The 12,690-nt window shown below is 50.3% G+C and overlaps 1 protein-coding gene across 2 annotated transcripts in view; it reads right to left on the minus strand.

The window, feature by feature from the left end:
• Positions 1 to 5,209, minus strand: part of PTPN2 (protein tyrosine phosphatase non-receptor type 2) — a 70,907-nt gene extending 65,698 nt beyond the window's left edge. Inside the window, exon 1 of one of the 2 annotated variants that reach the window (XM_075585412.1) lies at positions 4,946 to 5,208. In XM_075585412.1, coding sequence (XP_075441527.1) covers positions 4,946 to 5,002 — 57 coding nt within the window. In that variant the 5' untranslated portion in view covers positions 5,003 to 5,208. Of the gene's footprint in view, positions 1 to 4,945 lie in introns of both variants that reach the window. The other variant, XM_075585411.1, reaches the window with a different exon arrangement.
• Positions 5,210 to 12,690: the final 7,481 nt, after the last annotated feature.

The following is a 12,690-nucleotide window of genomic DNA, read 5'->3' on the forward strand; positions in this document are numbered from 1 at the left end:
AGGGAGGGAAAGGGGGGGAGGGAGGGAGGGGGGGAGGGGGGGGGAGAGGGGAAAGGGGGGGGGAAGAGGGAGGGGGGAGAGGGAAAGGGGGGGGAGAGGGAAAGGGGGGGGAGAGGGAAAGGGGGGGAGGGAAAGGGGGGGGGAGAAGGGAAAGGGGGGGGAGAGGGAAAGGGGGGGGGAGAGGGGAAAGGGGGGGGGAGAGGGAAAGGGGGGGGAGAGGGAAAGGGGGGGGGAGAGGGAAAGGGGGGGGGGAGGAGGGAAAGGGGGAGGGGAGAGGGAAGGGGGGGGAGAGGAAAGGGGGGGGGAGAGGGAAAGGGGGGGAGAGGGAAAGGGGGGGGGGAGAGGGAAAGGGGGGGGAGAGGAAGGGGGGGGAGAGGGAAAGGGGGGGGAGAGGGAAAGGGGGGGGGGAGAGGGAAAGGGGGGGGGGGAGAGGGAAAGGGGGGGGGGGAGAGGGAAAGGGGGGGAGGGAGAGGGAAAGGGGGGGGGGGAGAGGGAAAGGGGGGGGGGAGAGGGAAAGGGGGGGGGAGAGGGAAAGGGGGGGGGAGAGGGAAAGGGGGGGGAGAGGGAAAGGGGGGGGGAGAGGGAAAGGGGGGGAGAGGGAAAGGGGGGGGGAGAGGGAAAGGGGGGGAGAGGGAAAGGGGGGGGAGAGGGAAAGGGGGGGGAGAGGGAAAGGGGGGGGAGAGGGAAAGGGGGGGGGAGAGGGAAGGGGGGGAGAGGAGAGGGAAAGGGGGGGGAGAGGAAAGGGGGGGGAGAGGGAAAGGGGGGGGAGAGGGAAAGGGGGGGGAGAGGAAAGGGAGGGGAGAGGGAAAGGGGGGGAGAGGGAAGAAGGGGGGGGGAGAGGGAAAGGGGGGGAGAGGAAGGGGGGGAGAGGAAAGGGGGGGGAGAGGGAAAGGGGGGGGAGAGGGAAAGGGGGGGGAGAGGGAAAGGGGGGGGGAGAGGGAAAGGGGGGGGAGAGGGAAAGGGGGGGGGAGAGGGAAAGGGGGGGGGAGAGGGAAAGGGGGGGAGAGGGAAAGGGGGAGAGGGAAAGGGGGGGGAGAGGGACGCCAACCCCGGCAGACCCCCTGTCCCTCATTCCTCTCTCTACTTTCCCCCCATTTTCTCTCACCCTCTCCCCATTCTCTCCCCCTTCCTTCCCCACCCCCATTCTCTCAATCCCTCTTCTCCCTCTCCCCCCCACCCTCCATCTCCCCTCTCCCTCCCCCTCCATCTCCCTCTCACCCCCCCCTCCCTCCTCTCTTTGACCTGCACAGACGCACACAGCCAGGGACCTACAGACACTCACACAGACAGACCAACAAAGACACTGACCACGCACAGACACCCACACAGTCACTGATACACACAGCCACAACACTCTCTCCCCCCTCCCTCACACCATCCACACCCTCCCCCCCCCTCACACACACTCTCCCATCCCTCACACACTCCCCCCCTCCTCCTCACACACTCCCCCCCACTCCTCCTCACACCACTCCCCCCCCTCCTCCTCACACACACTCCCCCCTCCCTCCTCACACACACTCCCCCCCTCCTCCTCACACACACTCCCCCCCTCCTCCTCACACCACACTCCCCCCCCCTCCTCCTCACACACACTCCCCCCCTCCTCCTCCTCACACTCCCCCCCCTCCTCACACACTCTCCCCAACCCCCCCCTCACACACACTCTCCCCAACCCCCCCCCCCCACACTCTCCCCAACCCCCCCTCCCCACACTCTCCCCAACCCCCCCCCCCCCCACACTCTCCACAACCCCCCCCCCCCCCCACACTCTCCACAACCCCCCCCCCCACATACACAAAGTGGAGTACAGCGACGGATGTGAGTGACTGGAGGGGGGGTTGGGGGGCTGGGACAGAGGAACGGCCTGCTTTCTGAGCTTCCCGCTGCACCCCACCGCCCGCGATTGTGCACCACCACTGCCCACCCCACCAAGGGGACCGGGGGCAAAGGGAGCGCGCCAAGGGGGGGAAACGCCAAGGGGGCAAAGGGAGCGTGCCAAGGGGGCAAAGAAAGCGCAAAGGGGGCAAAGGGGCAAGCGCCAAGGGGGCAAAGGGGCAAGCGCCAACGGGGCAAAGGGGGAGCCCGGCGGGGGACACCGCGCAGCAGACAGAGGAGCCAGGAGCGGGAAGGCAGACCCACACACACTGACCGTGTGCTCTGCACAAAGCAGAAGCCCCGCCCCCGGCTTCCTCTGACCTGCCTGTGACCTTGCGTCCCGGTCGGCATTCTAAGCCCCGCCTCCTTCAGTCAATCCCATGCGGCCCTTCATCCAATCCCCCCAGCAGCATTCACTCACTCTACTGAACATAGAGAATACTTACCAGCTGCCGCATCCTCCTCACCGCCGCCCTAACTGGGACATATTGGCTGGGCCGCAAAGATATTCGTTGTGGGCCGCGAGTTTGACATGCTTGATGTACATAGTAATCACATACAGCAAATCTCATTGCACCAATGAGAGTAGGAAGTGGTTACTTACCTGGCAGCCGGCAATATAACCACCTCCCTCTTAATTTAGACAATGATTTTTTTCACCAGGTTAATAATAATAATAATAATAATAATAATAATAGCATGTTCTTGTATAGCGAGCTTGTTTTACGTAGCGCTTTACAGAGACATTTTGCAGGCACAGGTCCCTGCCCGTGGAGCTTACAATCTATGTTTTTGGTACCTGAGACACAGGGAGATAGTGACTTGTCAAAGGTCACAAGGAGCCGACACCAGAAATTAAACCAGGTTCCCCTGCTTCAAACTCAGTGCCAGTCAGTGTCTTTACTCACTGAGCCACTCCTTCTCCCTATTAGGATTAGGAGAGGGTAGACGCTATTTACCCGGTGAGCCAGGTAAATAAGATACTTATTGAGCCTTACATGGAAGCCGCATAAATAAGAGACTTAGTAGCCTTCCTTAACCGGCACCAGGTTTAATAGAATACTTTTTCAGCTGATCAAATCACCCCAACTGTAACATACCGGCCTAACACTTACCTAGAAATTGACGAAAGAGTGTGGTGCACTACCAATGTAGAAATCGCCACAGAAAAAATAATGAAGTGCGCTCCAATTAAAAATGATATTTAATGAGTCATCCATTAAAAAAGTGGAGGTTGCAGCCCACCTACGCATTTCATGCCGTATCGCTCTATCAAGGTGTTAATAACACCTTGATAAAGCGCTACAACATGAAACGCATAGGTGGGCTGCAATCTCCACTGTTAATGGATTACCCATTAAATATAATTTCATTGGAGCGCACGTCTCATTATTCAGTTTTGTGGGGATTTCTGCATTGGTAGTGCACCGCTCTCTCTCGTCAATTTCTTGCTTCTTCATCTGGCGGATTTGCACACGGAAGACCTGAGGATCAGCTGCATGGATGGTCAGACTCATTAAAATGAGTTTGTTGTGATTATTCCACTATTTACCGTTCTTCTTATAAGGCTGGGGGAAGACTTGAATAATTGAGTAAGTCTTAAACGCTGCTATTTCTGGACACTGGATGTGTTAGCTTTCATTGTATTTCCTAATTGGCTGTCTCCCGGCAGGCGTTAGCTTCCCTTTAAATGCATGCGACTGCACTTCCTTACAGGAACTTCTTGTGAGATCAGTAAATTCATTACAAATACAGTACATGTCTACTATGTCTCTGAGCAGCATACCCTTTTTGACTATGTTAACCCTAACCAGCACTCTAAATCCTAATAAAATTTGGGGGGGGGGGGGGGGAAATCATTGCCAGCTAAATAAGGGAGTGGAGGAAGTTATAGAGCCAGCTGCCGGGTAAATAGACTTCATTTAGTGAATGCTGGTAAGGCTTAGGCTGGCATGTTAGTGTAAGGTTTAGGGATAGGGTAAGGCTTCACAAGTCTTTTATTTAACCTGCTGCTGGTTAAATTAGGCTATACATGTGCCCACCAGGTAAACAGCTTATGCCATGCAAGTATGTACAGGCATTAACCACATACACATAGGTATGTGTAAACATAGAGAAATGTAAGATTCATAAAATAAACTTATTTCACATTCCAGTCTACATTAGTATATTTATATACAAATATATATATTTGTCCCATAAATCCAGTGTGAGCACACGTGTAATTATACATACACACGGAAATTGAAATGTTGTACTTGTGCCATCATCTGTAGACACCCATAGACAAAGATCCATAAAATGTACGTTTTCAAATACATATTATTGTCGTTTATTTGTAAAGCGCCAACATATTACGCAGCGCAGCACTGTAGGGGTAAAGAGATTAGATAGTAAAACAGAACATACAGATGCAAAGAGGTCACTATACTAGATCGTAAGCTCTTCAGGGAAGGGACACATTTTCTTATGTTACTTTTATGTCAGTAGCACTTATTCCCTATTATGCGTTATATAATGTCACGTGTATTACTGCTGTGAGGCGCTATGTACATGGATGTCCCTATATAAAGATTTACATGCATACATGAGGGCCCTGCTCGTACACTGTCTTCTATATATACACACACATACACGCCCAACTACAACACACACATTTATATACAATATAGTAACTTAGCACAATACATACCACAAATAGCTATACACCTTAGCGTAAGAACCAACACTAATTCCATGTAAACATGTTATATATAAATCTCCACATATAAAAACAGATAAACTATCCATATCCCTGTACACTTCATTTATCTCACACAACTACATACAATTACATACAATTACACACAGCCCTAACAATTATACACACACACGTCAATGTACAGGATATAAATACATTCACTCCTTGTTTACATAATACATGAGAAACCGGCATATTGTATTTACCTGCCACACAAAGCCCGTGTGTATATGCCCAGAATATTCACCCTGCACACACGGTGCGTGCTGTATCCCACACACGGCGGTGATGATGATGATGGTGATGATGGTATATAGGTGTACTCACCGCATACAGCTGGCTCCAGCGGCTCTCCGCGTCTGTCTTGTTGAACTCCTTCTCCATGTCTCCGCGGCCTCTCTCCGTCTCTCGGGGTCTCCGGGGCTGCTCGTTTCACAGCTCTGGCCGCATCTCTCCCCCGACACACGAGCAGCGGCTGCACCGGCGGCGGCGCCAGGAAGAGGAAGAAACGGTCACCGACTCGGACCTGCTATGCAACCGCCGCCGCACCGGCCTCACCGACCACGCCCCCTCCTCCCCGCTTCCGGTCACTGCCGCGCCTCCCGCCTTCCCATTGGCTTAGCTTGCCTTCCATATCCCGCCCACAAACGTTTCATCCAATCGGGCGGTCTGAACCAGCGAAGCATTGACAGCAGTTCCCGCCTGGTTCGGTTGGCCCCACCCTCTGTGTGTCTCCTCCCCTTGGAGATCCCCAGCTGCCAGGGGAGGAGTTCTGATGGACTTATGCAGGCCTGGCGGCCATCATTAATGTGGGCAGCAAAAAATAAATACAAATCGGGGAGAGGCAAATCTGCAAAAAATAAAATTGGCCTCCACAGCTCCATGTGATGTTGACAGTATAATGTGTGGGATTGTTCACATCATATCTCCGTTTGTCTTCTTGATAATAAAATCACCACTAAAACAGAAGTTTTTTTTTTAATATATAGTTTTTAGCACAACAGAGATGCAATATCAGGTATTGTTTTTAACATAACCACGATTGTGTGACATATAAACTCGGTTAATTTCTTAAGCATGTGTAGCGCACTTTCCCCCACCTCCTGGGAAATATGACGGCTACCGTGTATGTGGTGCGTTACCTGCGGCTCACAGGAGGCCTGGGCCTCCGCTGCTGGGAGCCTGGGGTGTGCCTGATCCGTCTGGTGACAGCGCCTCCACCTGTGCGGGATACTACTATGTGGGGTAACCCCATTACAGGACCCCATGCAATAAAACACACACCGGTAAAAAATAACAGTTTACTTGATGTATAGAATAACAATGGTACCAATTCCACCAACTAGGCCACGCACGGCCGTACCCTCCAACACACTGTCCACAGCTGGTAACACAGTCCCCAAAGTACCTTGGGGCTCTTGGGCACCCAACCACCCTGGTGTCCACAAGTAGCCACCCACCCAAGTGTGTGAGACAGCGCTGCCCCACTAGCGTGCGTACAGTTGGTGCACTTGTCGAGGTGAGGTAACTGCCGGGTGCTCCAACACCTGGTAACGCCACAAAGTAAGGATATGATCCACTGATCCAGCGACGGTTGTGGTCAGCGACGAGTCGGCCTCCGCATTGGGTGGTGTCCAGCTGGAGGGTCCCACACTGAAGAGAGTCTCTCATATGTAGCTGATGGTCTGGTCCCAGACTACTGGAGGCCAGGATGCAGCCGCGTCCTAGCTGTGTCCCTCACACTAGTACTACAGGGGCAGTGTCCCTAACTGATGGGCCTGTCCCTGCAGCAACCACAAGCTGAGGTGAGTCGGGGCCAAAGGGGGTCTCTGTCCTAGTGCAGGGGCCACTGACACCCTGCACATGCACTCCCTACCCTTCTGATGTCCCAGCTCCGACTGGCATGGTCTCCAGCGCGCAAATGGTATCCTTTCTGGAGCAGGGGGATCCTCGCAGCCCTATTGGCCTATCTGTGTCACCTGATCCCCTGCCCCTCTGAATTATGGGGGATGTAGTCACCCCGGAGTCCTCTCTGAGTAATGGCCACCTCGTGCGTGTACACTGCGCATGCACGGCATCTCGCACATGCGCAATCGAATCCAAGATAGTGGCGCCCTGCTATGGGAGCTGCTGATGCCTCTGTCGACTGGGTTGGCTGCCACAAGCTGCCGCAACACTCTGCATGTTCCCCCGCTGTAGCGGAGGTAAGCAGGGGAACCGGGGACCGGGCAAGGGACCCTGTTATATATGTTTCTTCCAATTACCTTTCTAGCCCCTCTTCCCCCTCCCAATCGCAGATCGGGTCCCCTAAGGTGTTCTGGGGTCTGGCTAGGTGTCTCTGTGTGGTGCATACCTGCTGGCAACAGGAGGGCCTGAGTCTCCCGCGATGACATGGAGGATAACAGGAACAGGTTACTGGGGTGGATGCCTTCGTTCTGGTTCAATGGTGCAGCGCCTCCATCTATAGTAAGCCCCAGGAATGCGGGGTGGAATCCTTACCACAGAGATTCCCCACAGGGATGAGAGATTCCAGTCTCACACAAGGATTATCTTTAAAAGCAGCAGTCTCTTTATTCTCCAGGGCAGCAGCAGCCGACAGGTACAGTGATGCACAGTCCACTAACTGTTCTCCCTTGTGATGGTCCTGCCTCCACTCTGGATCCTACGGGCATCCAGAGTGGGGCTAGCTCTTCCCTCACCCCCTAAGCAGGGTGAGAGGTACTTGGTCCACCTCACTAACTATAGTTAGATCAGCTCTACTCATGAGCTGATCACTCCTCTCCTCCTAACTCACCAACACTTCACACTCCAACCTTGTCCCCTAAATAGGAAGTGACACTGTTTTATATAACCTCCAGTAGGCACCGCCCCTGCGTCTCTTGATTGGACACAGGGTCACGTGACCTACCTTCACTCACACAACCCAGTGTCATAAGCGGGGGAAACCCATGTCAACTCCTGGCAATCTGCCCTTAGCAGAGTTTACACACAGGAGGAGGATAGAACTATAGCCCAATTTCTTGCCAGGGCTACACCTTTATTTCTTTAAACTGTATTGTCACTTACAACTCTTGTGTGAGAAGTTCTTGCACTGGCTTGTTAGCACGATCCTTACATTTATTCAAATGATTAGAATTAGAAGCCGATATTAAACATACGAGCCAACATTTGAAAACTCCCATTACAGAGGTGCAGCATGGAAGGAAAATGAAAGATCTCTGACCAGTTTTGGTGTCCCCCGGTCCACGGAACCTGAGTGCCACGGACATTCCAGCATCACGTCGGGAAGCTAGCAAATTGTAGGCCATAGGGCAAGCCCAACCAATTGTCCCAGGAGTCATGCAGCCCACACACACAACAAACACACACACGCAGCCACGCACATCAAATACATACACCATGTACAATACACACTCACGCATCGCACAACATACATGCAACATACACAGACTATTTATTAAATCGCGATAGTGCTTATCCGGGCACTATGGCAGGAAACTCTTATTGCAGTCAATAGGAGTTTCTGTGCAATAGTGCCCCGATCGGCACCATCGCAGTTTAATGAATAACCTACTGTGTATCTCCACACACACTCTACATGCACCATGGAAATAGACACATACATGTACCATAAGCACCCATACATAATGCACCACATACACACACATTGCATGCACCATATAGATACACACACACACACTATACATGTGTTATTAGTATTGTTTATTTGTAAAACGCCAACATATTCCGTAGAGATTTGATAATGACTTAAACAGATACATAGAAATGTGCAGAAACAGATACAACGAGGCAATGAGGGCCCTGCTCGTGAGAGTTTACAGCCTAGAGATAGTAATGTACATGCACTAATACCAAAAAATGGGAACAACAGCACATGAAAACAAGGACATTTTCACTACTAGGCACATAAGGCTCCAACATAGTTCTCTCTAAAAATATATGTCATAAATAGATCAGCATAAAGGTATGCACAGAAATAGGTAGTCACAAATTAGTTTTAAAAAAACCACACAGGAAGAACTAGGTTGACACAATAATTTCCTATTACCCCTTCCCACAACAAATCCCTCATGTATCACCCACAGCGTACAAAAATAGTAAAATAGTCCTCAATCCAAGTGGAGCGCACTCCTCCCTCAAATAGTGGGATCTTCAGATTATTACATTTTCAAAGGCAATATATAAAAAGTCTTCAAAACATAAGGGGGAGGAAGATTCTCAGGTCAGGTGAGGTAAGTCTCTCGTATTTGTTGCTGGTCCCATCCCCATCTTTTTATGATGCTATCCACGTCTCACATGAGAATCACAGGTCTCCGATGACCTGTGATCCTCATGAGACGTTGCTAACATAACAGAATAAACAGATGGATATCGTAACAGTAACAAATATGAGACTTACCTGACCTGACCCGAGGATCTTCCTCCCTTTTATGTTTGTGTAACCATCTTTAGTAACCCGGCTCTAAAGGAGGTCACATCAGATTGACTATATACACTGGCAGTGCTCAGTCTCTCAGCCCATTGCAGCATGCTGGGTAAGTGCAGGCGGAGCGTGGATGCGTCAAGATAACAAGGATGGGAGTCAGGAACTTTTAGAAAACAAAATGGTACGTTGACAGCCGCCAATAATGCTTCACAAACATCGACATACTGGTTACTTGACAGTAGCTCTCAGTCCTACGCTGGGGAGGTACTTAAACTTGTTACCCATAGTAAAGGATAAATTGGTAGCCTCTTGCATTGGGATCAATAATGCTCCATCACTTGTCAAGTGATCCCTTCCGTCATACACTTTAGGCAACAAAAGACAAAGATACCCAATGCTATATCCAATGTGACAAAATACATAGTTAAATACTTCAATGTTAGTATTCTCATGAATAAGGGTCATTTAGTTAAACCCTTTGGCCAAAGCGTTATAAGCCTGCAGCCACGTCACGGCATGACCAGTATGCTGGTCCTAACACTACCTGTGAAAATTCTCATTTACCTCTGCAGTGGAGGGAGAATGGTCTCTGTGGACCTGTCCTGCACAGGTACATGGAAAAACCTGCTATTTAAAAAGTGGGGTGGGGTGAGCTTAAACCCTGGGAGGAGGGGCCACTAACCTCCAAACAACTGATGCCAGTTGAAAATTAATAAACAAACAATCCCAGTTGCTCCGCGGCGGCCCGGCAAGCACAGGGCGTTGCCATGTTGGATCGTTTCGCATGCGCAGTGTAGATGTGCGGCAGGGAGCCCCTGGTAGGTCGCGCATGCGCAGTGTAAGCGCGCGAACGGCTGGCCAATAGATAAGAGGGTCTGAGCTGGGACTACAAGTCCCATGAGCCTCAGTAGGGTCAGAGGGGGCTCAGCAGCCAATAGAGTGTGAGGATTGCTGACAGGCAGGAAAGGGAAGCTTGCAGCAGAGACCACGCTAGCCAGAGTGTCCTGGGAGAGCAAGGGGAGAGGAGGTGTGTATTGCAGGGAGTCAGTGACCCACTGCATAGGCCAGGAATTCCCCTTAGGCCCCAGTGCAGGCCCTGAGTCACCACCAGCTTGTGGTACTGCAGGGAACAGCCACAGACAGAGACAGCATACCCTTTACTGAGATTAGCAGACAGGGACACAGTATCTTCCTGCGCTGCTGAGCGATCGGTGGTTTGGGATCAAGCTGCTGGACGCAAGTAAAGACTCGTGAGAGACTACGCTGGATCGGCGGATCCTTTGCGAAGTACAGTTACCGGCTGCTGGAGCGGCTGGAAGGTATTATAATAAGTGCACCAACACCGGTACCTGCAGGCACTGATCCCGCCTTGGGGGAGGGTTCTTTGGGGACACTGAGGGTTGAGTGACCAAGGGACTGGTCCAGTACATTGGACACGGTGTGGGGTACACACGGTGGTGGGAAAGGGACATTACTCCAGGGTGGAGTGTGGCAAGGCCACTGGTATCTGATTTTTGAGTTGCCATATATGCATGCCTGGTGGTTATATATGTGATATGTGTATGTTCATGTTCTGCATTCACGTAATAGTAAAAGGTTACAACGTTGTGGAATATTATTGTTATTCTTGTCCAGGGGAATCTTACTTATTGGGGATCCTGGGCAAGTGGAGGCGCTGCCAAGAACATATTGTTGCCCCAGGCTCCCAGTTACCGGAGGCCCAGATCTCGCTGAGCCAGCAGGTATATACAGTTAGGTCCGGAAATAATTGGACACTGATACCAGTTTTGTTATTTCGGCTGTGTACCAAAATAAATTCAAGTTACAGTTAAATAATGAATATGGGCTTAAAGTGCAGCCTTTAATTTGAGGGTATTCACATCCAAATTGGAGGAAGGGTTTAGGAATTACATCTCTTTAATATGTAGCCCCCTCTTTTTAAAGGGACCAAAAGTAATTGGACAATTGACTCAAAAGCTGTTGCATGGACAGGTGTGGGCTATTCCTTCATTATTTCATCATCAATTAAGGAGGTAAAAGGTCTGGAGTTGATTCCAGGTGTGACATTCACATTTGGAAGCTGTTGCTGGGAACCCACAACACGCCGTCAAAGGAGCTCTCAATGCAAGTGAAACAGGGCATCCTTAGGCTGCAAAAAAAGAAGAAAATCCATCAGAGAGATAGCAGGAACATTAGGAGTGGCCAAATCAACAGTTTGGTACATTCTGAAAAAAAAAGAACTCACTGGTGAGCTCTGCAACACAAAAAGGCCTGGGTGTCCACGGAAGACTACAGTGGTGGATGATCGTAGGATGCTTTCCATGGTAAAGAAAAAACCCTTCACAACATCCAGCCAAGTGAAGAACACTCTCCAGGAGGTAAGCATATCATTATCCAAGTCTACCATAAAGCGAAGACTTCACGAGAGCAAATACAGAGGGTTCACCACAAGGTGCAAACCATTCATAAGCCTCAAGAATAGAAAGGCCAGATTAGACTTTGCCAAACAATATCTAAAAATGTCAGCCCAGTTCTGGAACAGCATTCTTTGGACAGAGGAAACTAAGATTAACCTGTACCAGAATGATGGGAAGAAAAAAGTATGGAGAAGGCTTGGAATGGCTCATGTTCCGAAGCATACCACATCATCTGTAAAACACGGTGGAGGCAGTGTGATGGCATGAGCATGCATGGCTTACAATGTCACTGGGTCACTAGTGTTTACTGATGATGTGACAGAAGACAGAAGCAGCCGGATGAATTCTGAAGTGTATATGGATATATTGTCTGCTCAGATTCAGCCAAATTCAGCAAAGTTGATTGGACGGCGCTTCACTTTACAGATGGACAATGACCCAAAACATACTGCGAAAGCAACCTAGGAGTTTTTTAAGACAAAGAAGTGGAATATTCTGCAATGGCCGAGTCAATCACCTGATCTCAACCCGATCGTGCATGCATTTCACTTGCTGAAGACAAAACTTAAGGCAGAAAGACCCACGAACAAACAACAACTGAAGACAGCTGCAGTAAAGGCCTGGCAAAGCATCACAAAGGAGGAAACCCAGCGTTTGGTGATGTCCATGTGTTCCAGACTTGAAGCAGTCATTGCCTGCAAAGGATTCTCGACAAAGTATTAAAAATTAACATTTTATTTATGATTGTGTTCATTTGTCCAATTACATTTGAGCCCCTGAAATAAGAGGACTGTGTATGAAAATGGTTGCAATTCCTAAACGTTTCATACGATATTTTTGTTCAACCCCTTGAATTAAAGCTGAAAGTCTGCACTTCTATTGCATCTCGGTTGTTTCATTTCAAATCTATTGCGGTGGCGTACAGAGCCAAAATTATGAAAATTGTGTCAGTGTCCAATTATTTCCGGACCTAACTGTACAGCATTAGTAGCCTTTCTATGTCAGCAGGAAAGATGGCTGCTGCCATGAAGCGACATCATCCTCACAGAAGCAATCATTACCATCTTGCTTCCTTGCCAATCCTGCCCTCAGTCGCCAGCAGGAAGTGACTTCATCCCCACTGAAGCAAGCGTGGCCATCTTACTGCCTGGCAAATCCTGCCCTTACCCCCCTGACAGGAAGTAAGCCTCACTCTAGCTCTCAGTGCC

This window comes from Ascaphus truei, chromosome 2 (assembly GCF_040206685.1).
Source record: "Ascaphus truei isolate aAscTru1 chromosome 2, aAscTru1.hap1, whole genome shotgun sequence".
In the NCBI taxonomy this organism is placed as follows: Eukaryota; Metazoa; Chordata; class Amphibia; order Anura; family Ascaphidae; genus Ascaphus; species Ascaphus truei.